Source organism: Talpa occidentalis, unplaced genomic scaffold (assembly GCF_014898055.3).
Source record: "Talpa occidentalis isolate TD23 unplaced genomic scaffold, MPIMG_talOcc4v2.1, whole genome shotgun sequence".
Classification (NCBI taxonomy): Eukaryota; Metazoa; Chordata; class Mammalia; order Eulipotyphla; family Talpidae; genus Talpa; species Talpa occidentalis.
Genome location: NW_026555331.1, coordinates 91,504,654 through 91,531,714, shown reverse-complemented (window position 1 = coordinate 91,531,714; position 27,061 = coordinate 91,504,654). Strand labels below are relative to the sequence as shown.

The 27,061-nt window shown below is 34.9% G+C and overlaps 1 protein-coding gene across 1 annotated transcript in view; it reads left to right on the top strand.

Moving 5' to 3' along the window:
* THSD7A (thrombospondin type 1 domain containing 7A) overlaps nucleotides 1-27,061 on the top strand; it is a 420,185-nt gene that overhangs the window by 319,857 nt on the left and 73,267 nt on the right. Inside the window, exons 7-9 of the mRNA XM_054692399.1 lie at nucleotides 6,554-6,748; nucleotides 14,569-14,803; nucleotides 19,036-19,151. Coding sequence (XP_054548374.1) covers nucleotides 6,554-6,748; nucleotides 14,569-14,803; nucleotides 19,036-19,151 — 546 coding nt within the window. The remainder of the gene's footprint in view (nucleotides 1-6,553; nucleotides 6,749-14,568; nucleotides 14,804-19,035; nucleotides 19,152-27,061) is intronic.

Below are 27,061 nucleotides of genomic sequence, written 5' to 3'. Positions count from 1 at the left end.
AGTTTTACTACTATATGTCTTGGTATAGAGCTTGTTTTGTGTAGGTGCCCTGGAGTTCTTCTAGTTTCCTGGATTTGTACATTTATTTCCTGCCCTAGATTCAGGAGGTTTTCCTCCATTTTTCTCTAATGCATTTTCTGTTCTTTTCCCTTTCTCTTCCTTCGTTGGTATTCCTCTTATTCTTAAGTTGCACTTCCTCATAAAGTTAGATAATTATCAGAATTTTTTTTACTTCATTTCTCTCTTTTCTACCTGGGTTCTTTGATCACTTGCATCATAGAGTACACTGACTCATTTATGTATTTAATCTATTTGACTTCATAACAATTTTTCAACTCTTGTGTTTTTTTGATATCCCAAATCTCCCTTCTTATCTTGTTGAAAATCATCATTTTCTATCTGCTGCTTTTTTTATTTTATAGCTAAGGGATATGCATTTGTTTTTCTGAGTTTTTTTTTTTGTAGTCTTTCATTTCTTTGAATTTCTTTATCATGGCAATTTAAAACTGTATATCTGATAGGAAGAACATATCCTCCACGTCTTTGAAGTTGGGTTCTGAAGATTTATTCTCTCTTTCTGTTGTATTATTCCCCTGGGGACTCGTGATCATTTGTTGAGTTTTTCCTTCTCCCTGTTATTTGCTTTGGTGCCCAGCTGCTGTAGGTGGGGTTTCTGCTCCGTATTGCTCAATGGTAAAGGATCTCACTAGTCTGGATGGACAGCTAGTGTGGCACCAAGGTTTTAACATTCTTGGTGAGGTTCTGCTAAACAGACAAACTATTTTCATAAAAGCAACATGTGTCCTGGAAATTCAGGCCAAAATTTTCCCTCATCCAGCAAACATTTACTACAAAACTCTTTAGGAACACTAAATGAGCCTAGGGACTTCAGAGATATAAAGATATTGAATAAGATAAAATATCTGGCCAGGAGGTATTCATAGGTGAATAGAGAGAAAGGTGAGTAAAAAGACAATTATGGAAAGTATTCAAAGTAATAGTTCCGCATGTTTTGGAAGCGAGAGGCTAGAGTGCAACCTATCTGGTGAATTTAAGATCATGTCCATTCAGGAAGAAAACCCAGTCCTAGGGCCTGCCTGGTGGTGCAAGGGGTTAAACATCACATTATGAAGCAATCCGCAGCCTCTGCAGCACAAGTTCACTCCCTGGCTGGCCACGGAGAAACCCACATGGCAAGGCAGACCTCTCCTGTCTCATCTGCTGCTCCCCTCAGCAGTGTATTTCAGTCAATCTGCCTGTTCTGTTCCCACTCTGTCTCTGGTGGATCCTCTCCCCCACCCCACATCCCTGGCCTGTGCCCCAGCTCTTGTATGCATAAATAAATAAATCTTTAAAAAAAAAAAAAAGAAAACCCAGTCCTAAAGAAGACTTAGCAAGAGGATACAGGCATAGTGAATAGTATACCAAATGGCAGAGTTATGAGAAAGCAGCATATCAGTTCTGCTCAGAAAAGCAAGTTGTTTCCTTCAATTAAAATGTAGTAAAAACAGAAAGCAATAACAGTTGATACAGGGTTTCTATGCCATAGCAAGTAAATATGGACTTTAGCTAATAGGTATTGGGACTTTGATGTTCATATTTGCAAAATAGAAATAACTCTTTGGGACCAAGATGGATAATGGACTTCAGAGAAAATGGGATACAGCAAGAGACCAAAGAAAGAATGAAATGGTTCAAAAGAAAATTATGGAGTCAGGAGATACTTAGAACACTGAATCAGACTCACTACCTGAATGTAAGCAAAGAGAGTTTAGGGATTAAAAATTACTTGATAACTTCCCATTTAGATGAAGAGACATGTAGCTTTTCTATAAGAAGGGAAAGGGAGAAAGAGTCATGATTCTTTAAGATGGAAGTGTTTCTGGACTATAAGTCTTACAGTTGTTATAAAGTGAAGATGGTTTTACGAAAATGCTTTCTAGAATGGTGCAGGCAAATGTAAGACACCATTTTTTTCCTATGTCAGTTCTTCCTTGAATTTTGTCATCAGTAATAATAAACACATAAATAATGACTTTCACTAATGAAAGTCAATGTGAACTTTTAAAATGTTCTCTGCATAATAGAAAATATATACAACTGTAATAATTCTATGTTATTATAGGGTTTGTATAGGTCTGATAAGAGAAATCTGATCCCAAAACTGTAATACTAAAGATTTTTTAACTAATATTTTTTTAAAACCTTGGCCCTGTTTCTGCCTTCTCTTTGCTTTCTTTCTCCTTTCTGTTACCCACTTCCAATTCCTTTATACTGATGAGTTTTGATTTTGCAGTGCCTTCTAAGGTCCATTGCACATCGTCTACTGTGACTATTAAAAATCAACCATAACAATCTGTGCATTTCTGTGGTTAAAAAGAAGTCAGGATAATGCACGAAGCATCTAGAGAATAGTGCTAATCATATATATGCCTTACATTAAAATACAATTAGTTATGTTTTCAATGTATTAATATTGTGTCCTAAACTCAGTTCCTAAACTATAAAAGTATTGAAACTATAAAAACCTTAATAAACCAAGGTTTATCATTTATATTACATTTAAGCTCCAGCACAGTGAATGCAATAAACTTGCAGTTTACCAGAAAAACATCTTCATCTTCTGATTTCAACACTCATTTTGTTTTATTTCTATGGAAATCTTCATGAATTTTTAGTGTAATTATTTCAAGCAGATGTTCAATTCTCTTATCCTGATAATAGGACATGCAGTAAAATGGAGTTATTTTGGAGAAGTTCATGAAAGAGTTTGGTGATGTTCATGAAAATAAACTAAACAAGGGGAAAACTGAGGATTTCTTGATGATGTCAAAATACATGTTAAAATTGATGGAAATGATGAATTATTATTAGGGGATATCAGCTTAAACATTTAAATCTGGCTTTGATTTCATAAAAATAAATAAACCAATATTCTCATTTTATTTCCCAACCATTTGTATCACAAGTTTGAAACAGCTATGCTTCAGCTAATGCTTCGAGTTATATGTAAGTTGTAATATGTAAACAATAGTTTGTTTAGTTCTGTGACATATATTTCATGTAAATCATACCTTTTTCCAGGTTTGGTTAAAATGCCTAGAGCTTCATTGAGGGAATAAAAAAAACAACAAGTTATAAAAATGTAAAGCAATCCTTTGAAACTCTTTATGTTACTATTATGTACCCCAAAATAGTATGTTTAATATAACAAGGAAAGTGTGAACAAGATTCTCAATTTTTATGACGTCACATTCATAATCTAGCAAAGGAATTGTTCTTAGACTACAGAAAGGAAAATCATGTTGCATTAGTCTGTGCCTGTATGAGATGTAGAACTACATCATTCACTGTAATGATAATGGAAGTGTCTGCCCAGATTTATTGGAATGCGCATGCAGATAATCAGTGTCTCAAATGGTTCTATAATGGGGACATATGGAGGTTGAAAATGTCCTAACAGTAGGGCAGCTATATGGAAATAATGGAATTTCCAAAGTGTTAAGCAGCAAGATTTCTACTTCTCTATTTGGGAAGATATTTGGATATATACTTGTTTATTGCAATATATTCTATGAAATATAATGCCAAATGATTCTCACCTAATTAAAGTATTTTTTATTAAACAAAAACAGGCTTTAATGTGAGGAAGATGGATAAAATTATTTTCTGCAGCTCTTACAAGTAAATACCTTATTTCCAGGATCAGATTTTAAAAAATTGAGAAAAGTAACAATCTCAAAAAATAGCTGAAGATGACAAATTATGGAGTTGCTTGTGATAGTCATAGACCCAAGTGTTTTTTGTTTTTTTTTTTGGAGGAGGGCGGGCATTGCTTAGTGTTTCCCACATGACTTATGTTTGGAATATTGGAGATTTACTTTAAAAAGACCACAACTCCTAAGGGTTCCAGTTAGTGTTCAATTAACTTAGGTACAGAAGTACTCATTGCAAGTAAAGTCAAAGATTTGAAAGATCCTATATTCTCACCTATCCATTGATGCTTGTTCAGTGGCTCTAAAACAAAATTTATAACCCTGAACATGTCAACAGTATAGTTATATGTCATTTAATGATGACAATATGTTCTGAAAAATGTGTCGTTAGATGATTTCATTGGGTGTGAACATTGTAAAGTGTAATTACACAAGCTTCAATGGCATAGTCTTCTACACACTTACATTGTATGATAATGTTGGAACAATCATCATATATGCAGCTTGTCAGTGACCATAGCATCATTAAGCAACACCTGACTACACATACTCTTTGTATTCAAGGAAGAGTATGGTTGCCACTATGCAGCACTGTGCATTGAAAAACAACTGGAGTGCTGGTTTCTTGACTTTGTAAACAAAGTTTCATCTATTAACTAACTCCCTTGTTATCACAAATTCTCCCTGTCACCATACCAGTTAAAAATTAGGTTTGAGAATTGGTTAGAACTTAATTCAGTTTCTTCTTTAGTAAACATCTACTATTTAACACGGTTAAATTTGTTCAACTTCAATTTCCTTTAAAATAAAAAATATAGACTAGTATCTACATGAGAAGTTTGCGATAATTAACTAACATTATACATATAATATTCATAGTGGCTGACAAAAGGTGATCACTGTTCAAAGAATTAATGTTTTCATCTACACATACTCTGTCTAAAAAGAAATCCCATAGAACACCAAGTAATGGTAGGTATGAAGTCCAGATGAATTTATTTTCTAAGTTACCTTTTCAGGAGGTAGCCTGGTTCTAATTAAAGCACAAGAAAACATAGGCAGAATAATCCTAGAGCACTGATTTCTCAGATTTTATGAGTATATGAATCACCTGGGAATATTTTTTTTTCACCTGGGAATATTTTCCAAATGCATGATTTAATAGTTATGATCTGAAAAAATGCATTTCTAGCAAAGTTTGGGTGATACATATACTGACTTTCCACTGAATAAAATATTTAACAAAGTACTGGAGCATTTGAATGCATGGCAATTTAGAAAATATTATACTTAGATATGATATTATTATACTTATAGTATTATTATACTTATTGTCTTCTTGGTTCCATGTGGCAGTCTCTTGGCTCCATTTGGCTTAGAGTTCATCATATGGTTGGTCTCTTCTGTGCACGTTCGGGTTATTTGACTCACTGACAGTTATCATACTCTGCTGTCTCTGTGAAAATAAGCGGAAAAGGTAGTTAAATCACATAACTAAAATCTAAGGAAATCTTGGAGTTTGGATCCAAGGTGATTTAAACAACTTCATAGAGGATAAAAGTTTACTCTAAAAGGAATGTGCCTACCTGAGCCAGATGAATGAAAATACTTAAAATAAGGTATAGGACACAGGTTGGGGGAAAAAGAAGTGGAAAAGCAAGAAAGATTAAAATTGTACATCTTTTATGTTTGCACTACAACATACAAAAATAAATCACAAAATACAAATTGACCTAATAGCAAACTCTCAATTGCTGCAGAAAGAATTAAAATTTCTGAATAGAAATGATTAACTATTAGAGAAGGTACAAAGCTATCAATCCTGGTTAACTATAAGCTGTAGCTTCAAACTTGCTTTCTCTCCATAGAATATAAGAAACAAAAGAGAAAGAGTAAATAGGACATATTAAAGCTTCCCTTTATGCTGAGAAAACAAAAAAGTCTAGCAGGAAAAAGAGTCATTGTTATGTAAATTTTAAAATAATAAATGCTTTGTATTATAATGATTTTTGTATTTTATCTACTGTATAACTGCAGTCTGTCATATTGTTGTATTAGGATATGGCCAAAACCCTAAAGCCATAAAGAATTAAGAAGACACTCTAGACCATATTCCTCCATGATTATATAAATCACCTGGAAATATTTTTATGTGTAATTCAATGGGTGTAATTTGAAAGAATGCATCATGGCTATCATCCATGAATCATGACTATTCCTTGACTGAAAATTACATGGATTTTTCACCATTCAGATTTCTGAACTTGAAAGCACCTGAAGAATGAGAGATATAATGATTTAATTGTCATTTTAGTGAGTTTTACTTAATAGTGAGCAAGTCTAACAATTTGAAACCTTGTAAACTAGTAACTATTAATATATAAATGCATTCCAATTGACTTCCGATTTTGTGTCAGGATTTAAGGCCCAGAAAAATAGTAGCTATTGACACATCGCATATTTCCAGTTAACTTCTGACTGTCTTATTTTTGAAATATACAAATAAGGAACTCTTAACCTTCCATCAATGGGAAATGACTTGGAGTTGTTTGTCTAGTAACAATGAAGAATAGCGTAGTCACTCTTTCTCACCTTAATGCCCAAGGCACACATTTATGTTATGTCACCCAGAATTACTGTTCTCTGTGTTCCTGGTTCTGTGTTCTTTTAACATTGGACTGTAGTAGTCTTTTCAAGACTGAAAAGGCAAATCTTTTCATTTTGATTTTTCTAAAAACTAAAGGAAAATAATCCAATTTTTCTGGGTATGCAGATTCAATGGTTCATTTTATATTCATTTAAAGATAACAGACTGTGGGTGATGATGTCTTTCCCAGGTGAAGAAGTTGACAGACAGCTGTGCAGAGATGCCATCTTTCCTATCCCCGTCGCCTGTGATGTCCCTTGCCCCAAGGACTGTGTCCTCAGCACGTGGTCTACATGGTCCTCCTGCTCACACACCTGCTCGGGGAAAACCACAGAAGGGAAACAGATACGTGCACGGTCCATTCTGGCCTATCCTGGTGAGGAAGGTAAGGCTACCACCTTCAGAAGGGCAGAAGGGACTTTGGTTCCTGTCAGAAGTTGACATACATTTTCTTTGTTTAGCCTGGATAATATAATGTTCTACAAAAAAAAAAATCTACTTCCAGAAATCCAGCAAGCCAGAGAGATTTGATATTTGTGGACATATTGGGCATTCTAATTCTGTTCCCCAAAATTGATCTTAAAAATATACCTTTAATAAAAGCAGAAAGACTTTGTAAAGTGAAATCACTTTGTTTTCACTCCCTCCACATAATTCACGTTCTTTCCACTTCAAAATGTTAACCTTGTGAAAAGATCTGAAAATGGCCCCCAAAATTCCAGGTGTCAGGATTCATTATTTTTTCTGCATTTTATACTCAGTTTTTCCCTTTGAAATCACACTCTCACATCTCATAAATAGACATATAAGTCCAATTATAAAAGTTGTTTTTTTGTTTTAATAAACAACATCATGACTGAAAATTGCATGGAATTTTTTACCTTCAGGTGTCTGAACATAGGCTCTGAGATGCAGAATTTCCATTTATAGATTGTGCTCATTTTTAGAATATGTTGTTCCTAAGTCACTTCTCCTTATTGGGGGAATAAAGGATGTTTTTTCATGTATTCATCTCTCACTTGTGCAAGCTTTATTGTCAAGAAATACAAGGCTCTTGGTAATTGTCTCTCAAGCTTATATCGAAATGCTAATGTGGCCTCTCTGTGACTGGGTGATATAATGTCATACTTAATCTTGTCATTTTGGAAAATAACACAGAAGTAAAGAAAGCATAGAAGTAAAGCAAATTCTAGCATATTTAGCCTTGTTCGGTCTCAAGAATATAAGTGTATGTTATTTAAATATTATCAAGCTAAATCACACTTCTCCTCATTCACATTTAATACTGATAATGATTTCTATTGATGTAAGTCTATGTTTCTTTAAGTACATTTCCAAGCTATCAGTTTTGAGTTTTCTGGATGCCTGTATCCTGTATAATTTTAATAATTATATATAATTATAAATAAAAGTAAGCTGTGCTAGAAAATTATAGCTATTGATGTAGTAATATAAATAATAGTATTTTTTTAACAATTTTTGTATCTTTATTTCCTGTTCATGAAGAATTTTTGTGATAGAACACTGATATTATTCGGATTTGGGCAAACTTCCTGTCTGTATATGTAATAACTGCACACAAAAAGGTAACTACCTTGACCTTCAGATGTGAGAGAATAATTTTACATGTTTAAAACAGTCAACCTGTAGAAAAATTTAGGAAATATTTAGTGTCCAAAAACTTTTTTTGCTGTCACTTTAATATAAATGTAACTATTTGCTACAAAAAAGAAATATGTATCTATTGAACCTAGCAGAAAAACAGAACCTTTTAGGGAGAAAATTTTATTTCCTATGTTAATCAAACAGTAAGTCTAACCTTCTACAGAGTATATCCAGACTTCAATCTCTATCAGCTCAGATTATGTCTTGGGCTTCATTAAAATTAGATTTGTGGTCACCCTGCTTCTTGTAAATCCATTATACTCCACAGACACTTGCTGTCTGACTAGTAATGAGTGACTTTCTGCCCTGTGAGTCACATGGCAGAGATTTTGCCTTGCTTGCAGAACTCACAGATCATTATTTCTATAGACATGATGCTTCACACTGAAAGGTCATGAAATGCTTTAAGGGCAGAAATTTATGATTGCTCTTTGATATGTATCATCTATTTAGTTTTAAAGGGTGGGACTTCAATAATTTTTAATTAAGTCAAGTAGCTGTATCATAAGTGAGCCGTGCTAGAAAATTATAGCTATTTATATAGTAAATCATAAAAGCATGAATTCAAAAACATCATTTTAAATGGAAACCTTAGAAGAAACTCTTTTGATGGGGAATCTGCTGCTATTTGTCTCTGTTAATAACAGTTACAAAAATTGGTATAATTGTATGACATATATAATGAATTTATCCTCAAAGACTATTTAATAACTATATTTGCTAGACATTGAAAAATGTTTTCTTTGCTTCAAAATGAGTATTTCATAATTCTGAGCTATTTTTCAAATGATTTATGAACAACATTTGCAGGGACGTTTTCAAATGTTTTCCTGCCAAATTAGGTAATTCTTTATAATTCTACACACAAAAGAAGGTTGGTCTGTTATTCCTCAACAATTAGTTTTTTTTATATTTCATAAATATTCTTAATTTTCTGTAATGTGTTTTTTATTTTAAAGTTATCAAAATAATTTTTTATTTAAATATTTTATTTTATAAAATTCTTACATCTTTTTTCATCTTTGCACAATGTGTGCATTTTCATTTTGGTTATAGTCCCCTACAATTGCACCCCCCCTTATTTTGACTCTAGTCCTTCCTTTCCCCATTCCTTTCTCCCCCCCATCAAAATAATTTTTATAATTTTTTTATTTATGTCTTTTACATCATTGTGTATTCCCCGTAAAATTCCTACCACCAGTTCAACCGTGAACCTTCACCATAGTCCCTCGTGCTCTTCTCTCCCGTTTTGTCTCTTATTTATGATCGCCTGCTAGTTTTTTATTGTTGTTGTTGTTATCAAAATAAATTTCTAAGCATTGATTTCTGCTTAAATAAATGTATTAATTCAGTTTTTAACATTTTATGATGACTTAGGTAAAAATCTTTTTTGTACTGTGTAAGTTGTAGCATGGGCCCCAAAAGCTTCTTTAAAATTATGTTGAGAGATATTAAAAGAAAGTAAGTTTTAACACATGAATCTGATCTATTTTAATGTAAATAACAATAAGTTGAATTATATCAAATACTTAAAAATCATGTTAGATTTGAACCTACATTGTAGATACTAAATAAACTTGGCTTATAAAGGAAAAATATTTTCAAAATACTTTCCATTGAGTGTAATAACAACTTGCATTAATTCTCATTGTGCAGTCATAATGTATCGATAAATATCCTTATAGCACAAGAAATAAAAGTTATTTAATTTTGCAAAGTTCAGAATGACCTAAAATTATAAGTTCATCAGCCACATGTAGTTATGTTTTCATACCTGCTTTGTACTTACAGAGACTAGATCCAAAATGAAATATAATTTTGCCATTTTTTCCTCAAATAATTGGTAGCCTTCAAAAATTATATTTTATACATCAAAGCATTGAGAAGTGGCTTTCTATTTTAACTTGTTCAATTTTTTTTTATGTTTTTTATTTATTTGTTTGTTTGTTTGTTTATACAAGCACTGGGTACAGTCAGAAGCACGGGAGGGTGAGAGAATTCACCAGAGCGAGAGCGGGCAGCAGAGCAGACAGAAGGACTGAAGGACACTGCTGAGGGGAGCAGAGGGCGGCAGGAGAGGTCTGCGCGCCATGTGGGACCCTCATCTGCAGCCAGGGATCGAACCAATGCTGCAGAGGCTGTGAGCAGCTTCTCAGCCCAGCGCTCAACCGCTGCGCCACCGGGGAGGCCCTTGTTCAAATTTTATAGCTAAATGATTTTAATCCTTAAGAACCAAGGGGCACTTATATATTTCCTAGAGGAATTTGAAGAACCCAAAGATCTATTATATTGAATGCTCACATATATAACACTGGCTTCAAGCTAAATACTTTCGGGCCTCCCCTGGTGGCGCAGGCGGTTGAGCACAACACTGTGAAGCTGTCTGCAGCCTTTGCAGCGCTGGCTGGATCCCTACCGGCCAGTGAGGGTCCCACATGGCACAGCAGACCTCTCCTGCCTTGCCCGCTGCTCCCCTCAGCAGTGTATTTCAGTCAATCTGCCTGGTCTGTTCCCCCCTGTCTCTGGTGAATTCTCTTACCTTCCCTCACATCTGGCCTGTACCCCGGTTCTTGTATAAATAAATAAATCTTAAAAAAAAAAATACTAAATACTTTCGCATCCTCATCCTGCCTCTATTGACTTTTGAAAAAAAAAAGTTTTGTTTCAACCTGTTTTCATAGGATTTAAGCATTTTCCATAGTGGGATATCTTCCACCTCTTTCTGTAAGTTAAGAAAGGAGTAGCAGTGAACAGGGTAGTAGGGCATGCTACCACAGAATCTCTGAGGCTGTGTGTGGCTAATTCAGTTCCCCCAAATCACGCCATTGCCACTGTGCATTCACCCAGCAGTGGTCTGCTATCAAACAGATTTAGGCTGCAGTCTCAGGCAAAGTTGTAGAGCACCTTAAAGCTGCAATTCGTAATACTCTAGTAGTTTCTTCTTAACATGAGTCCTGGCCACTTCATTATCTTTGTTACCAGTTACTTCCCCATGTGAACTCTGCACTCCAATTCAGTGCATCATTATCGCTAATTCCCAAGGTCATATCTGCCTTCATGCTTTGCTTTTATTTGTTTTTTCTTCAGTGTAAATAAAATTCTCCCTTCCCAGAACTGGAAATCTTTCTGCCTCAAAATTCACTTCAGTGCCTCCTGGTCTGAGGCATTTTTCTGTCCCTGAAAATTAATGGAATCACTTACTTTTGAATTCCAATTATGCTAAGTATCTCTTTTAGTGTTAAGCATGATATTCTACCTGGAATTATACTCATTTGTATGCTTATTTTATGTTCCATACTACTTTTTTCCGCTGTATTACATGATTCTTGAGAGTAGTAGAAACTGTTTCTCAAGCCCTGTGGGTACCATACAAAGCATCTAACATAAATATTGCTCTGTGTACTCAAAACATAGATGTGCCATTAATGTTTTGAACATGTCTCCTTTTTGTTCCGTCTGCCATCTAAATTGTAAGGACTTCAGTGCTGGCACCAGAAACACTGTAACTATTGAAATTTATCCTGAGAAATCTTTTGTGGAGGAAGGAAAAAGTAACTTTTTTCTTTTTTTTTTTTTGAGTCACTTTTTTCGTATCTAAGAAAGAAGTTTCATATCATACTTGGTTTTTATATGAGCGTGGAAGTTTATTTATAAAGCAGAACTTCATCAAGGTCTTATAAAGTCTTCCCCTTTGGTGTGATAGAAAGCCTAAATAGGCATGTGAGTATGAAGTATATAAAATTCTTTCAAAAGGTTTCCTTTAAAAAATACAGTTAGTTCTCATTGTCTTGAGTCACATTTTACCATTTCCCAAGTATTACAGAAATATTCTCAGATATTGGAATTAGAACTTCCCATAAATAATAAAAAAATCAATGTTACATCTACAAATTTTTCTATCATAAAGTTATTCCCAAAATAACATGACCAGACTGTCAATGACTGATTACTTGAAACCATGCTTTCGAAATTACCCTGTCGCTGTTATAATTAAGACCACATTGGGGCTTATCTGTGCAAGTATCCTGACATCAGACCCAAACTGCTGATGTGGCATTCATGTAGATGGGCACAAGAAAATAAATAGTCTTTATGTCTGTAAACTTAACAGCTATCTTGCAATTCCTTGACACATTATGCTGATGTTGTAAAAGTTTTTTCTTTCCATTTTTTCCAAAGACAACCAGTCAATTCCAATGTCAAAAACAACTCAGAGTTTTTAAATTGCAGCTTAAACAGCATATGTATGCACAATAAATATACAGTAAGAAAAGCACATTTTTTTGGTATAAGATCAGTGATTTTGCTATTAAATATAAAGGTATGGCTAGAATGGTTATATAAAAATCATGTGTATATGTATGTATGTATATATATGTATATATTAATATATGTCTAAAATTAGCATGTTTGGGAGATAAAATTGGAGAAAATCTAGAGCCTCAGGGGATGAGTAATGAGAGTGCTCATTTACTTCTCCTCGATCCAATTAGTATGTTTTAGGATTTTTTCCTATTCAAATACTAAACTTCTTTTCAGAAGCTGCCACAGTCATTGAGCTGTGTGATGAAGGATAGGATATGAACTGTGACAGATGTTTTCACCATGAAATGCTGTTTAATGCAGGTTATTCTGATGTTGATCCCATGTTCAATGCTGCATAAATGATTCTACATTACAGTCAAATTCTCACATTAACTACCTACTAATTTATTTGCTGAACAGAGGGATGTCCTTAATTATAAGTGAAGTGCACCTGACCAGCCCAGGGAGAATTTACACAGTTCTCAAACTTCTTGGATCATGTTCCATTTTAGGATCTCTAACTGTTGAGTCACTTTTCCTTTATTCTAACTTTTTGAAACTTGTTTTCATTAGATCTAAAGGCTGCCCTATAATTATAGTCAACATTTCCCCCATTTACTATCACAAATATTAACATTAAAATTGCTCATTAACAGCCAGTTTTATTCTGTTCAGAGGCTTCATAAGTTTGAATAGATCAAATTGTCAGTAAAGCAAGTAATAAATTCCTTCAATATTTTGTACTTTCACATATTTTTCCTCATAATTCATATTATGAATTGTACAGTGTTAAGAATCTGGACTCCATAAAGTCCTAACAGCTACCAGAGCCACATTTAAACTGCACAAGCTCATCTGCTTTGTAACTTTAACTCAGAGGGCATCTGGCTATACAAAATGGGATCCTACCTACATAATCCTTATCGAGGGATTACCAGCATCCCGGAAGAAAACCCTAGAAATTAGGAAGCACTCTTTTTAAGAAATCCTGCATCACCACCATTTTTGATGCCACAGGATATGACCTTGTGTAGGAGAACATAACCTTTGATGAATATGAGTTAAAGTGATTTAAAAAAACATAAGATTTGAATTCAGTATAAAGAAGTTTTAAGAATGCTTTCCCTTTTAATGTGTATTTTTAAAAACTATGTAAATAAGTCACACAAAGCTATTCCAATAAGCATGTAATAAAAAATTGAATTAATCAGAAAGCATTGTTTCATAGTTTAAATTACAACCATTTCATTTTTTGTGACTCAAAAAAGTATTTTCTGTCACCCAACCAATGACATCTTAGATTTAAAGATAGAAAGTATTATTACTATGTGACTCTTCCAGTAATACTCTGAAAATTCAAAAAGTATCATTCTACTTTAAAACCTCTGTTTCTAACTATCCGTAAGCAATTAAAACAAGCAGAACTTTGAAACTTGCAAATAAAATTTTCAGTCTGGGGAATAACATAGAAAACCCACATTCTTAGCAATCACATATCACATAGACTCCGTTCATACATCTTCAGCTTCATCTCTCTTTGAGGTTCTCCATAGTCCCCAAAACACATTCAAAATACACCACATAGTTTAAATTAACCCAGGGGAAAGCTCTAGAAGATCTCTCCTAACCTCTTTTGGTTCCTTTGGTTGGCCTAGTAACCATTTGATAGGAAAGAAACTAGAAAGACAAAAGACAATTTTGATTTTGTGCCCACAGGGTCCATAAGATATAGAACCTTGTGAATGACTAAAATAGCCAGTTTAAATATCTTTTAGACAAAGAAGCAAAAAACAAAAACTGTGAAGAGCTTATTTACACAACTTTCTTTCCGTTTCTCATAAGTGTGTCTCCATCTCTGAGCTGGGAGAGCATCTTACATAAAAGATTATTTACTGCTTTGAAGGGAAACAAAAAAGAGGGTCATAGAGAATTCCTGTTTTATTCCTAAAGGATTAAGGGAGGTTTAGGGAGTGATTCATTCGCCTACCCTTTCTTTAATTCAAATAATCGATATGCTACTTTGGCTTATCTTGGGGTGGCCTGACTTGGGACTCAACACCCTGCCAAATTAAGTAAGATTAATTTGCAATTTGCATTCCTGACAGCGTGCTGGTACATGCTATAAGCTAAATAAGTGACAGGTATAATTGTTAGCCTGGTTAATTCTAAGGAACAGAGAATGGAAGCTTTCCTGGAGGCATTGTTTCTAATCTGTTACCTTGTCCATCCTTATAGGTGGATCTCACTGTCCCAACAGCAGTGCTTTGCAAGAGGTGCGCAGCTGTAATGACCATCCCTGTACTGTGTACCACTGGCAGACTGGTCCCTGGGGCCAGTGCATCGAGGACACCTCAGTGTCAGCTTTCAACACAACTACAACTTGGAATGGGGAGGCCTCTTGCTCTGTCGGCATGCAGACAAGAAAAGTCATCTGTGTGCGGGTCAATGTGGGCCAAGTGGGACCCAAAAAGTAAGGGATTTAAATTGATGAAAGTAAATTCTGTGATCGCTCTCGCAAGGGTGATCACTTCCCCTCACTTATTTCATAAAATGGGGGCATTTTGATGCTCAGCATACCTGTCCTCAAGAGTAAGATTTGTCTACATCAACCACTAATAAAGTTATAACAGCTTCAGAGACTTATACCTGGGAACCATAAATTCTGTAAATTCTTTCTATCTGATATTTACTTTCACTTTTATCATAGCACTTCCAGCTTTTATTAAGCTAGTGAGACAGGGAGATAAGTGCTTGCTATGGGCCTGGCTGATCAATAATGACAGCATAGAAAGTCCTAGAAGGGCAGGTCATCCATGACCTCCTACATGCCCATAGGCAATAGTAGCTGCCTGTATAGTTTAATTGGGTAGTAGCCTTCCATGATCTGCCTTTCATTTCCCCCAGAAAATACTAGATCAAAAATATTGTAGCCAAAGTTATTGCATCTTTCAGTGGTTAAAAGACCAAGCCGTTTACTTCCAAGAGGAGCCTTGGGATAGGACGAGTATTCTGATAAGTAGAAAAACCATCAGCTCCTCATTGTGACTATGAATAGTTTAATAATAAGGCAAAGGATTTGAGAAAAGAGGACAAAGAACTAAAGAGATGGCATGTATGTGTGCCTTATAAAAAATATAAATAAAAGCAAGTCATGGCATCACTGGGATAATCAATCCTCAGAGAAAATGAGTGCATTCACTCAAAGTATATTCCTTTAACAGGAAAAAAAATAAAAACTCTTTATCTTTTAAGTTTTAAACTGCATAAATCTTTTAAAATTCAAGTCACCTTAGCTGTGTGAAACAGGAAAAGTACAGTCAGTTTTGCACTGGTATAAAAATAGCCAAATAATTGTTCAAGTGCTTAAATATTATATATGGTATTATCTATGCTACATAGATAACTAATCCTCGCCTCAGCTCTCAAAGTTCATTGAAAGAATTTAATGTGGAAAATTTGACATAAGCACTCACTAAATCTGAGAAATTGTCATTTTCACCTTAAAATTTGAGATACTTCTTAGTGTTTCAGGAAAATAGTAATAATGTACTTGCATATGGAAAACTCCAGGGGATGAGTAAGAATCACATTATGAGTTGTTTTTATCTGGCCAGGACTCCAGGCATTAGGGATGCTTTGCCCTGTACTTTGTTGATATAGTTTGAAATTAGGAAATATATTAGAAATGTATGCCAAAAGATTTGAATAAATTGGGAAACTATCCCATATATTTAATAGGTAGCCCCAAACCAGCATTTTAATAGAAGTGATGCTGTGGTTGTGATGAATCTAAGGAAATAAATGTGCAGTGTATTATTAAAATTCAGAAACAATAACAACAGGAATTCCAAGTTCTGGAGGGTTCTGTGTCTTGCTGGGACAAGCACAGAGAGAAATGTACCCTACAAAAGCTTATAACTTAACCAACCTTAGTGGCACAGGGTAGAGAGTTGTTATGCTGAGCAACTATTAATCAGCTCACTCTTTCTCAGATGCCAATCACCTTTCAGATGTTGCAGTTGACATTTTTCTCTCTCATTCAAACTTCAAAATATTGTGCTGAGTAATGGATGTGCATGTATACAAGCTTATGTGAAAGAGCCTGCTGGATTTAAGTCATTAAATCACTCAACAGAAAGGGTATCCTGAAGCACATGTCAGACCATTGCAGTAATCCATTAAAAATTTGCTTTGCCCTTGCAGTCTTTATTCAATGACCTGGATACATGTATAAATTTATTAAAGAAAATGGATTTACTTTTCTCTTAGAGTTCTGAAAAGTTAAGTAATTACTGTGAATTCGAAAGGATGTTTTCCTGCCCTTCTCCTGATTTCAGAGGTTAAATTCCTTGATCGCTTTTCAGTACTAGGCATTTGAAGCAAAAATGCAAATAGAAACCTTGTTTTAAACTCCTCTTAATAAAACAGATTACTGTGCAATGGTAAAATCAATGTTATTGATCTTATCTATCCTCTGAGTAACAAACTTCAACTCCTATCACATCTGTTTAATTTGACCTTGAATAAGATTTGGGAGGAAATCAATTCCTTGATTTAAACCACAAACACTAAATACAAACAATACAAAGGAAAAAAGAAGCATGTTGACTAAACCAATTGCCTCACCAAAGGAAGTCTGAATTCATTTTATTAGATGTAATCTAAGCTGTGTAATTTATCTTTGTGTGTTCATTTAACGGCTTTGTTGTTAGTAATTTTGTTCTCCACAGTTAGCCAAGTATCTTGCTGTGGATATTTCTAAACTAAAAGGGAAATTTGGAGGTTGTCAATGATAACATTGGGTATTCTACTGATTTATTTAGAACTAAAGTTTGAGGAGCAATCATTTATGGAATGCTTTTCTCATTGTCAAAGTTATGAAATTGCTTCATTGAAAAGGAATGCTTTTTAATAATAATTGCTAATCAATAATTCTATAATTCCAAAATAGCAGGATTTTATGCAGATTTTTGTCATATAATGTTTCCTGGGTAAGAACACAGGTTAAATTATGAAGCTAAATAAACACTAAGTAGTGATTTATAGTCTCAGTTGTCATAATACATTAACTTCTGTGATTCACATCTGCATTTCTTTGTTGTCCATTACTTTGCAATTGCAATAAAGAAATTCAAGTTTATCCTTAACATTATCCAAGAAGATTCTTTCTTTTGAAATGTTTATTCCAATATTTTTTAAATCCACTTCCAATTAGACCCCAGTGTTACAGAGTGAGGTAAGAAAGCATGTATCTATATAATTAAATAGGATAGAATATTTATATATGAGGTAGGACATGTAGATAAATAATTATAATACAAGCTGTATCAAAAATGAACTGTCACCAAAGAAATTATGGGAAGGAAATTAATGGCGTGGATTTTTTTTTCCACTTATAGTTCAGTTCTGAAAACATGATTAACCTGTTAAAAGACAATTTACTTTGACCTAAAAAGAAATTGGCTTTTCCCATGGAGATTATTCTTAAATCTCATTTTTCACTAATTTGCCAAGTTATTCTTGCAACAGTTATAAAGTTATAATGGCTGTTTGTTTTTTTCTTCACTCCTCCTAGCTTACTTGTCAGATTTATATGACTTAAAAGAGAATTTCTTAGTAATCAAAACACTGCTAACTTTAGTTACATCAGTTAAGTTGCTCTATTTATTTTTCTTAAATGCACCTTCTTCAGATATTCATACTCACAGTCAACATTTGACCACTAGCAATAGTAGAATCAGAGAATTGGGAAACTTAAAAATCATATGGGAAATATACAATAAACAGACAGTATATTGAAAACCCATATACTATCTAAAATTATCTCTTAGGAAGTGAAAACATGACAGAAAATTAGAAAATCAGATATTTTAGTGCTTTGTCTTTATATTACTTTACTCTTCCCAATAGATAATATATTTTGCTATATTGCTATATTTTTAAGATTTAGTTAATTTGCTGTAATCTTTGCCAAAAAACATTTTATTTTTTATTCAGTTGATTATGTTTGTTTTATTTATAGTTGCTGTTTTTATTTCAAATATAATTTTGTAATTTATAAACCTATTAAAAATATTTTAAAATTACATTTTGAACTTAGGTAAAAATGGAAGAAAAAATGGTTAGAGATGCTTAACAAAGTAATAAAACAAAAACTGCTTATAATTTTATTTATTATAAATTATATAGCTAAAAATACAATATTGTTCATTGAGCATGTATTATATAGAGAATATACTCCATTATAAGTTTATTTTATGCTATACATATGTTCTTCTTAATAGTGATAATGAATTGGAAACATGATTGTCATTATGCTTGTTTCATTACCAAACATGTATAATTGGGACCTTAAGCCGGCTATTTGAATTTCCACAAATTTCTTATAAAAATGTTAGCAAATACTTATCTCCTAATAGGAAAATTGTTATAAAGGGATAAGAAATAATTACAGCATTTTAAATTTTTGTTAGATAACATAATTGTTGTTATTAAATTTTCACATACCTTTGAGTTTTATTAAAGTTCAGTTTGGAAGAATTAATTTAGTGATATAACTTATCAAATAGAAAGACTCTTGAAAGTTAAATAATATAGATTGATGGCTGTTTAGAAATTTTAGCAATGAGAACCTTGAAGATAGAAATAACTTATTTTTCTGGATTGCTATGGAAGCTAGGTAATGTCCCTTTGCTTTTCTAGGTGTCCTGAGAGCCTTCGGCCAGAAACTGTGAGGCCCTGTCTGCTTCCTTGTAGAAAGGACTGTATTGTGACCCCGTATAGTGACTGGACCTCATGTCCCTCCTCTTGTAAAAAAGGTATGCTCTGCAGAGTTCTAAAACCTCTTTACCTAGAAAACACTCCCAAGTTCTCTTGACTGAGCATTGTATATTTGTGATTCTTAGATAGGACTGAATAATCGAGACTTTACTAATAATGTCTCTTTCGATGTTAATTCTAAGAGTACAGAGTTGTCTTATGTGTTTCAAAAAAGAATGTTCAGTGGTCTTATCAGTACTCACTGCTTCCTACTTAAGCAAGAGATAGCCATGGGGTCAGAGATTTACTGCAGGTTCAATGAGGCAACCCTAAGGATAGCAATGAAGGAAAAAGAAAATGGCTAATTGTACTTCTACCAGCACTTGACAGTCCATCAGGCATTTACAGCCATGAAAATTGGTTGCCATTTTGGTTTGATTTTGCTTTTATTATTCTCAAAGTCCTTTACTATCATGAACAATATGTTGATATCTTTTTCCTTATTTTCAAGATGGGGTTCTTTCTTTTTTGCAACTGAGGAAGGCATCAACATCCTTTAGGAGATGAATGCAGTAACAGTATCACAAATGATACTGTCTCCTTTTTTTTTTTAAGATTTTTATGCATACAAGAGCTGGGGTGTAGGCCAAAAGTGGGGGTGGGAGGGTTGGTGAGAGGATCACCAGAGATAGAGTGAGGAGAACAACAGGCAGATATATTGAAATACACTACTGAGGGGAGCAGCAGGCAAGACAGGAGAGGTCTGCTGCACCATGTGAGTCAGCTCCCTAGCTGGATATCGAACTTGTGCTGCAGTGGCTGGCAATAGCTTCATGGTGCTGAGACTTAACCCCCTGAGCCACCAGGAAGGCCCCCAATGTCTCCTGTCTTTTAATTTGCTCTCCCAACAAATATAGTTTTCTTAAATTCATTTATGCTCTTATTTTATTTATACTCCTGACTCTTATTAGTGATTCAATTAAGAATCAACTTTAACAGCTATCTTAAATTGCTAAAGATTATTTAAATCCTTATATTATTATGAGATTACAAATTGAATAATGAAACTTTTTTAGTATTATTGTCATTTTATATAATTGAAACTTGAGTTTCCCTTTATGCTTTTCGTATCTTAACTACCCTTGAAATACCAAAATTATACCACAAAGTGAACATGAATAGACATTTTGATTTTAAGTCTTTTAAGACATGTAAACAGTTTTGTTGCAAAAGAAATCTGGGGGATTAAATTTTTAAAGGTATTAAGTACCACTGTACTTAATAATAAAGTCACTGATATAGTTTCTTACTTTTCCTTGCTTTATCCCTGTTTTATTAAAGACCAAGCAGCATATAATATCCTTTGTTTTGGTAATAATCAACAATAGAGCTATGCTCTCTTATAGTTAATTTCTATAATAATTGTTGATAATTTATCAGTATAATGAAAGAGGTTATTCATTAAATGGAACTCATGCTATCGCAAATATTATTTGACAGTTTTCTTTTACTTGCTTATGTTTGTGTTTGTATGAGACAAGGTCATTTACTAAGAATTCAAAGACATATGTAGTTACATTTATAGCCCTGTGACTAATAAACTAACACAAACATTTTTTTTCTTTTTTTTTATATTCCCCATACAATTGCAACCCCCTTATTTTGACCCCAATCCCTCCCCCCCCCACCCCCCATAGAGTGTCTCTGGTTCAGAGTTATTTTGTTGATTTTGATTTTCACTCTCTTATAGTTATTCATTTTCCTGGTCCCTTATTTAAGTTCTCTAGATTCCTGCTATGAGTGAGACCATCCAGTATTTTTCTTTTTCTTTCTGGCTTATTTCGCTGAGCATGATCCCTTCCAGTGCCATCCATGTTGCTGCAAATTGCATGTGTTTATCTTTTTTGAATGCTGAGTAATATTCCATGGTATATATGTACCACATCTTCTTGATCCAGTCATCTATTTTTGGGCATTTGGGTTGTTTCCAAAGCTTAGCTATTATAAACAGTGCTGCTATAAACATAGGGGTGCAGGTGCTCTTTGGAATTGATGTTTCTGTGTCCTTTGGGTAAATACCTAGGAGTGGAATTGCTGGATCATATGGAAGCTCTATGTTTAGTAGGTCCAGAAATCTCCACACAGCTCTCCATAGTGGTTGGACCAGTTTGCACTCCCACCAGCAGTGCAGGAGAGTTCCTTTTTCTCCACACCTCGCCAACATTTGTTGTTGCTAGTTTTTTTAATATGTGCCATTCTCACTGGTGTGAGATGGTATCTCATGGTAGTTTTGATTTGCATTTCCCTGATTGCAAGTGATGTTGAACATTTTTTCATATGCCTGTTGGCCATTTGCATTTCCTCTTCACAGAAGTTTCTTTTTAGCTCTTCTGCCCATTTTTTTGACTGGATTATTTTCTTTGTTGTTGTTGAGTCTCATCAGTTCTTTGCAGATTTTTGTGATCAGTCCTTTATCATTAGTGTTGTGTGCAAAAATGTTCTCCCAGTTGGTGGGGTTTCTCTTTGTTTTTGTTATTGTCTCTTTTGCTGTGCAGAAGCTCTTTAATTTGATGTAGTCCCAGCTGTTTATCTTTGCCTTCACTATCATTGCTTTGGGTGATGTGTCTGTAAAGATGTCTTTGTGTGCATATCACGTAGTGTTTCGCCTATATTTCCTTCTATGTATTTTATGGTTTCAGCTCTTATGTCTAGTTCTTTAATCCATTTTGAGTTGATTTTTGTGTATGGTGTGAGGTAGTGGTCAAGCTTCATTCTTTTGCATGTAGCGACCCAGTTTTCCCAGCACCATTTATTGAACAAACTTTCTTTGCTCCAGTGCATAGTCTTTGCTCCTTTGTCAAATATTAGTTGACCATAAATCTGTGGGTTTATTTCTGGATTTTCTATTTGATTCCATTGGTCTGTATGTCTGTTCTTGTTCCAATACCATGCAGTTTTGATGATTATGGCTTTGTAGTATAGTTCAAAGTCTGGGAGTGTGATGCCTCCATTCCCTTCTTTTTTTTTTTTCAGGAGAGCTTTGGCTATTCAGGGTTTTTTGTGATTCCATATGAATTTCATCAATAATTGTTCTATTTCTTTGAAGAATAACATTGAAATTTTTATTGGAATAGCATTGAATCTGTATATTGCTTTTGGTAGGATGGCCATTTTAATAATGTTTATTCTTCCAATCCATGAGCAGGGGATGTCTTTCCATTTTTTTGTGTCTTCTTCTATTTCTTTTAACAGTGTTTTATAGTTTTCTTTGTATAGGTCCTTTACCTCTTTTGTTAGATTTATTCCCAAGAATTTGATTTTTTTGTTTCGATAATAAAAGGGATGGTTTTTTTGATTTCTTCTTCTTCAGATTTATTGTTTGTGTATAGGAAGGCTACTGACTTTTGCGTGTTGATTTTATATCCTGCCACTTTACTGAACTGATTGATTATTTGAATTAGCTTTTCTGTGGAGTTTTTGGGGTTCTCTATGTATATTATCATATCATCTGCAAATAGTGATAGTTTGACTTCTTCTTTTCCTATTTGGATTCCTTGTATATCTTTCTCTTGTCTTATTGCTCTGGCTAGGACTTCCAGTATTATATTGAAAAGCAGTGGTGAGAGTGGACATCCTTGTCTTGTTTCCAGATCTTAATGGAATTGCTTTCAGCTTTTCACCATTGACAATGATACTGTCTGTTGGCTTGTCATATATGGCCTTTATGATGTTGAGGTATGTTCCTTGTATTCCAAGAATTTCAAGGGCTTTTATCATGAATGGGTGTTGCACTTTGTCAAAAGCTTTCTCAGCATCTATTGATATTATCATATGGTTTTTATATTTCTTTTTGTTGATGTGTTGGATAACATTGATTGATTTTCAGATGTTGAACCATCCTGTGTCCCTGGAATGAATCCTACTTGGTCGTGGTGAATTATCTTATGGATACATTGTTGGATTCTGATAGCTAAAATTTTATTGAGGATTTTTGCATCAGTGTTCATTAGGGAGATTGGCCTGTAGTTTTCCTTTTTTGTGTTGTCCTTGTTCGGTTTTGGTATTAGTGTAATGTTGTCTTCATAGAACGTGTTTGGTATTGTCCCTTCCTTCTCAATTTTTTGGAAGAGTTTGTGAAGGATAGGCACTAATTCGTCTCTAAATGTTTGGTAGAATTCATTTGTAAATCCATCAGGTCCTGGGCTTTTGTTTTGGGGGAGGTTTTTGATTACCATTTCAATTTCGCTGCTTGTAATTGGTCGGTTTAGGTGTTCTATTTCTTCTTTATCTAGCTTTGGGTGATTGTAGAGTTGTAGGAATTTGTCCATCTCCTCTAAATTGTTGAACTTGTTTCCATATAACTGTTCATATTAGTTACTGATTATTCTTTTGATTTCTGCTGTGTCCATTGTAACACAAACAGTTTAAAAGAAACTTTTGAATGTAGAGAAAAAACTGTGCTTTTTCCTTAGATTGGATATTTCCTTGGATTGACTGAAGAATTTTACAATATAGGTTGACTTGGTCTAAAATATTTTCAGGAGCTAAAATAAATTTAAAATAACAGAAGAGGGTGGCACAGTTGTTGGGCGCTGTGCTGTGAAGCTGCCTGCAGCCTCTGCAGCGCCGGTTCGATCCCCGGCCCCCAGGCGAGGGTCCCACATGGCACACGCAGACCTCTCCTGCCGCCCGCTGCTCACCTCAGCAGTGTACTTCAGTCTTTCTGCCTGTTCTTCCCCCTGCTCTGGCTCTGGTGAATTCTCTCACCCTCCCACACTTCTGACTGTACCCAGTGCTTGTATAAATAAATAAATAAATCTTAAAAAAAAAAAAAATAACAGAAAAGATCCCATTAGATTAATTCTAGAAATGATAGAAATGAGGGCCAAAGTAAATTTTTTGTCAATTCTTTAGAACTTAATTTAAAAATACTTTGGGATATTGGAATATATCCAGAAATTAGGAGCCAGTTTATTGTGGAGGTGTATTATCGGGATGAGGCCAGACACATGGGTTTGAAAAAATTCACCAGAGACAGCCTGGAGAATAGAAAAATAGATTTGTTGAGATACCACGCCTGGGAACAGGGGCAAGATGGGAGAGATCTTCACAGGAAGAAAGATTTGGGACTCACTTTTATAACCTATTTTCATGACTGTGGGAGTGAGGTTGTTATCTGCTAGGGCATCAAGTGTCTGTGGGCCTTCCAGACAGGAGGTGTCCTGTGTGGTTCTTTTTGCCCTGTTTCTTCATTTCTGGGAATTCTCAATAGCCCCCTATTGATCAGGTGGACCTATGGCCAGGTTCCCATGGCAACTCTATCAGTTTCCCTTTCTTATCTATTTTGTGTTTCCCAGCATTGTTCAGCTGAGCAAAGCACAGAGTAAGCTTTAATTTTATTAAATGATACCCCAACATTTATTAGTCTCCTATATATAAATAGCACACTGATGGCCCTGTAGAGAGGACTGAGCCCCTGACTTAAAGGAAACTTCTGATTTAATTTAAAATATAGAACTCTTTTACATAGATTCAATAATGTAATAATTTAATAATAAGGTTTTAGTTATAAAACAAAAACAAATATAGGGAATGTGAGGGGAAAACCACTGTGGGCACAAATTTTTTTTTTTTAAAGATTTATTTATTTATTTACACAAGCACTGGGTACAGTCAGAAGCGCGGGAAGGTGAGAGAATTCACCAGAGCCAGAGCAGAGAGTAGAATAGGCAGAGTGACGAAGTACATTGCTGAGGGGAGCAGCGGGCGGCAGGAGAGGTCTGCGTGCCATGTGAGACCCTCGCCTGCCCAACAGCCAGGGATCAAACCGGCACTTCAGAGGCTGCGGGCAGCTTCGCAACCCAGCGCTCAACCGCTGCGCCACTGGGGAGGCCCAGGTGGGTGCAAATATTAGGGAAAATCATATTGAAAAGAAGGTAAAAGAGATTTTTTTTTAGTTGAAGTAAAGTTAGTTTACATCATTGTATCTTTGAGGGTTATAGGTTTAAACCTCTGCAAATGTATGTTTTCACACCCAAGTGTGGGTGAGAATGTGGGAGTAAAGGAACCCTGGTACAGTGCTAATGGGAATGTAGACTGGACCAGCCCCTATGGAAAACAGTATGGAGGACCCTTAAAATAAAAACAGATCTACCATCTGACCCAGCAATCCCTCGCTTGAGTACTACTCAAAGAATACAAAAACACTATTTTGAACACAGCAGCCTGTGCCTACCGGGATCCTGTGTCTAAGGATTTTTCATTTCTGTGACTGCTTTAATCACTCTGTTAATCATCTCTACCCTCAACTCCAGTTTTTGGTCTTGTGACAATGCCATCCTAAATTTTCTACTCTTAGCCTTCATCAGGCCCTTTGTCTGATGCATTATGTGCAAATATTTTCTCCCATCCAGAATGGTGTCCTTTTGTTTTACAGATAGTTTCTCTTACTGTGCAGAAGCTTTTCAGTTTAATGTAATTTTTACAGAGTGGGAGGAGGAGCACTCCGGCACCCCAAAACGTGCACGCACTAAATAAGTTCTACTGTCTGCTGCATCATGACAAAGCATACTCTACTGCTTAAGACCTTCAATGGAAAGTAACTTTAATGCAATTAGTACAAAATTAAAAGAAAAAAGAATATAGATTCCAAGTCAAGCACCCAAAGTTACCCATCCCCTCATGGATAAATGCCCAGCCAAACAGGGTGGACCCAAAGCAGGACCCCTGAGGCCCAAAAGCCTGACACAAATCTAAGGCACCTTCTGTTGGGGAACCACAGGAAAGGGGCAGAAGGTGTCAGACAAGTCTGGAAGGAAAATAGCAAAATCAAAACCCAAGTCAAGATAAAAAAGCTGCCATTGTCAGCCTCCCCATGGGTCTGTCACCCACATCTCTGTCTCTTTAAAGTGTCTCCTTCCATGTCCCCAAAGTCCCTGATACAAGTCCAAGGCCTAGAAGCAAGCGTGGCTCCTTCACATGTTTCTCTGTTCCATGTGCCCCTGCAGGTCCTCTCCTTGATCTTCTTCCTTTTCCCAGACCTCTTTACTCTCCTTCCTGCCCAGCTCCACCCCGCCTTAGAGTGGGGAAGGGAACCTAGAACCTCCATTCCCCCCTGGGATTAATTTCCCTGTTACATAATCACATTTGTTTATATTTGTTTTTGTTTATCTTGCCATCAGAGACAAATCCCCAGAGATGTTTCTGAAGCCAGTGTTGTGGAGTGTTTTGCCTATTTTTTCCTTCCTTCAGTGTATTTGTACATAGGATCAAAGTCTGGCCAAAGTTTTATTTTGGTATGCTGAAAGCAGTCTTTCTGAGAAGTTTATGTATCAGTGTAGGAAAAGTATTTAGTTCATGAAGAAAAGCTCGCTAATACAAATATCCTTGATTATCCTTTCTTTTGTATTTGCTGACAAATTTACTGATGCTTGATTTTAAATTTATATATCACATCCTATATAGTATTTTAAGCATTTCTAGGTAAATACAGAGTGCCTGTTTGGTCATGTCTTTGAAAAGGGGCTGCTCAACAGTTGCCAGTGTTTCTCAAGAGCCTGAGTGCAGGAAAAGTGTGGGGAAATGATTGATATTAATTAGTGTCAGGACTTTCCCAGGAAAATACAAGAAAGGGAGAATAACAGAGAGCCAAGGATATTCTCAACGATGTACTTATAATAATAATGGAATATTCATAATATTAATGGAATCTAAGTGAAATCAGAAGTGGGATAATAGATAATGAAAAGGTAATAGGTAAAATGAATTGGCAATCTCAGCTGAGTGTGAGATTGGTAAAATGAGAACAGAACTAGTAGGTAAGCTACAAGATTAGGAAGAGTAGCCAGAAATTAGATGTTTAAAGGTGAAAACGTGCAGGTATTAATGATAATACTATCACAGGATGAACAAAAGAGGTAGCAATTGATGTGAGATGCAAGAAAATGTCACTAGAGATGAGAAAATACAG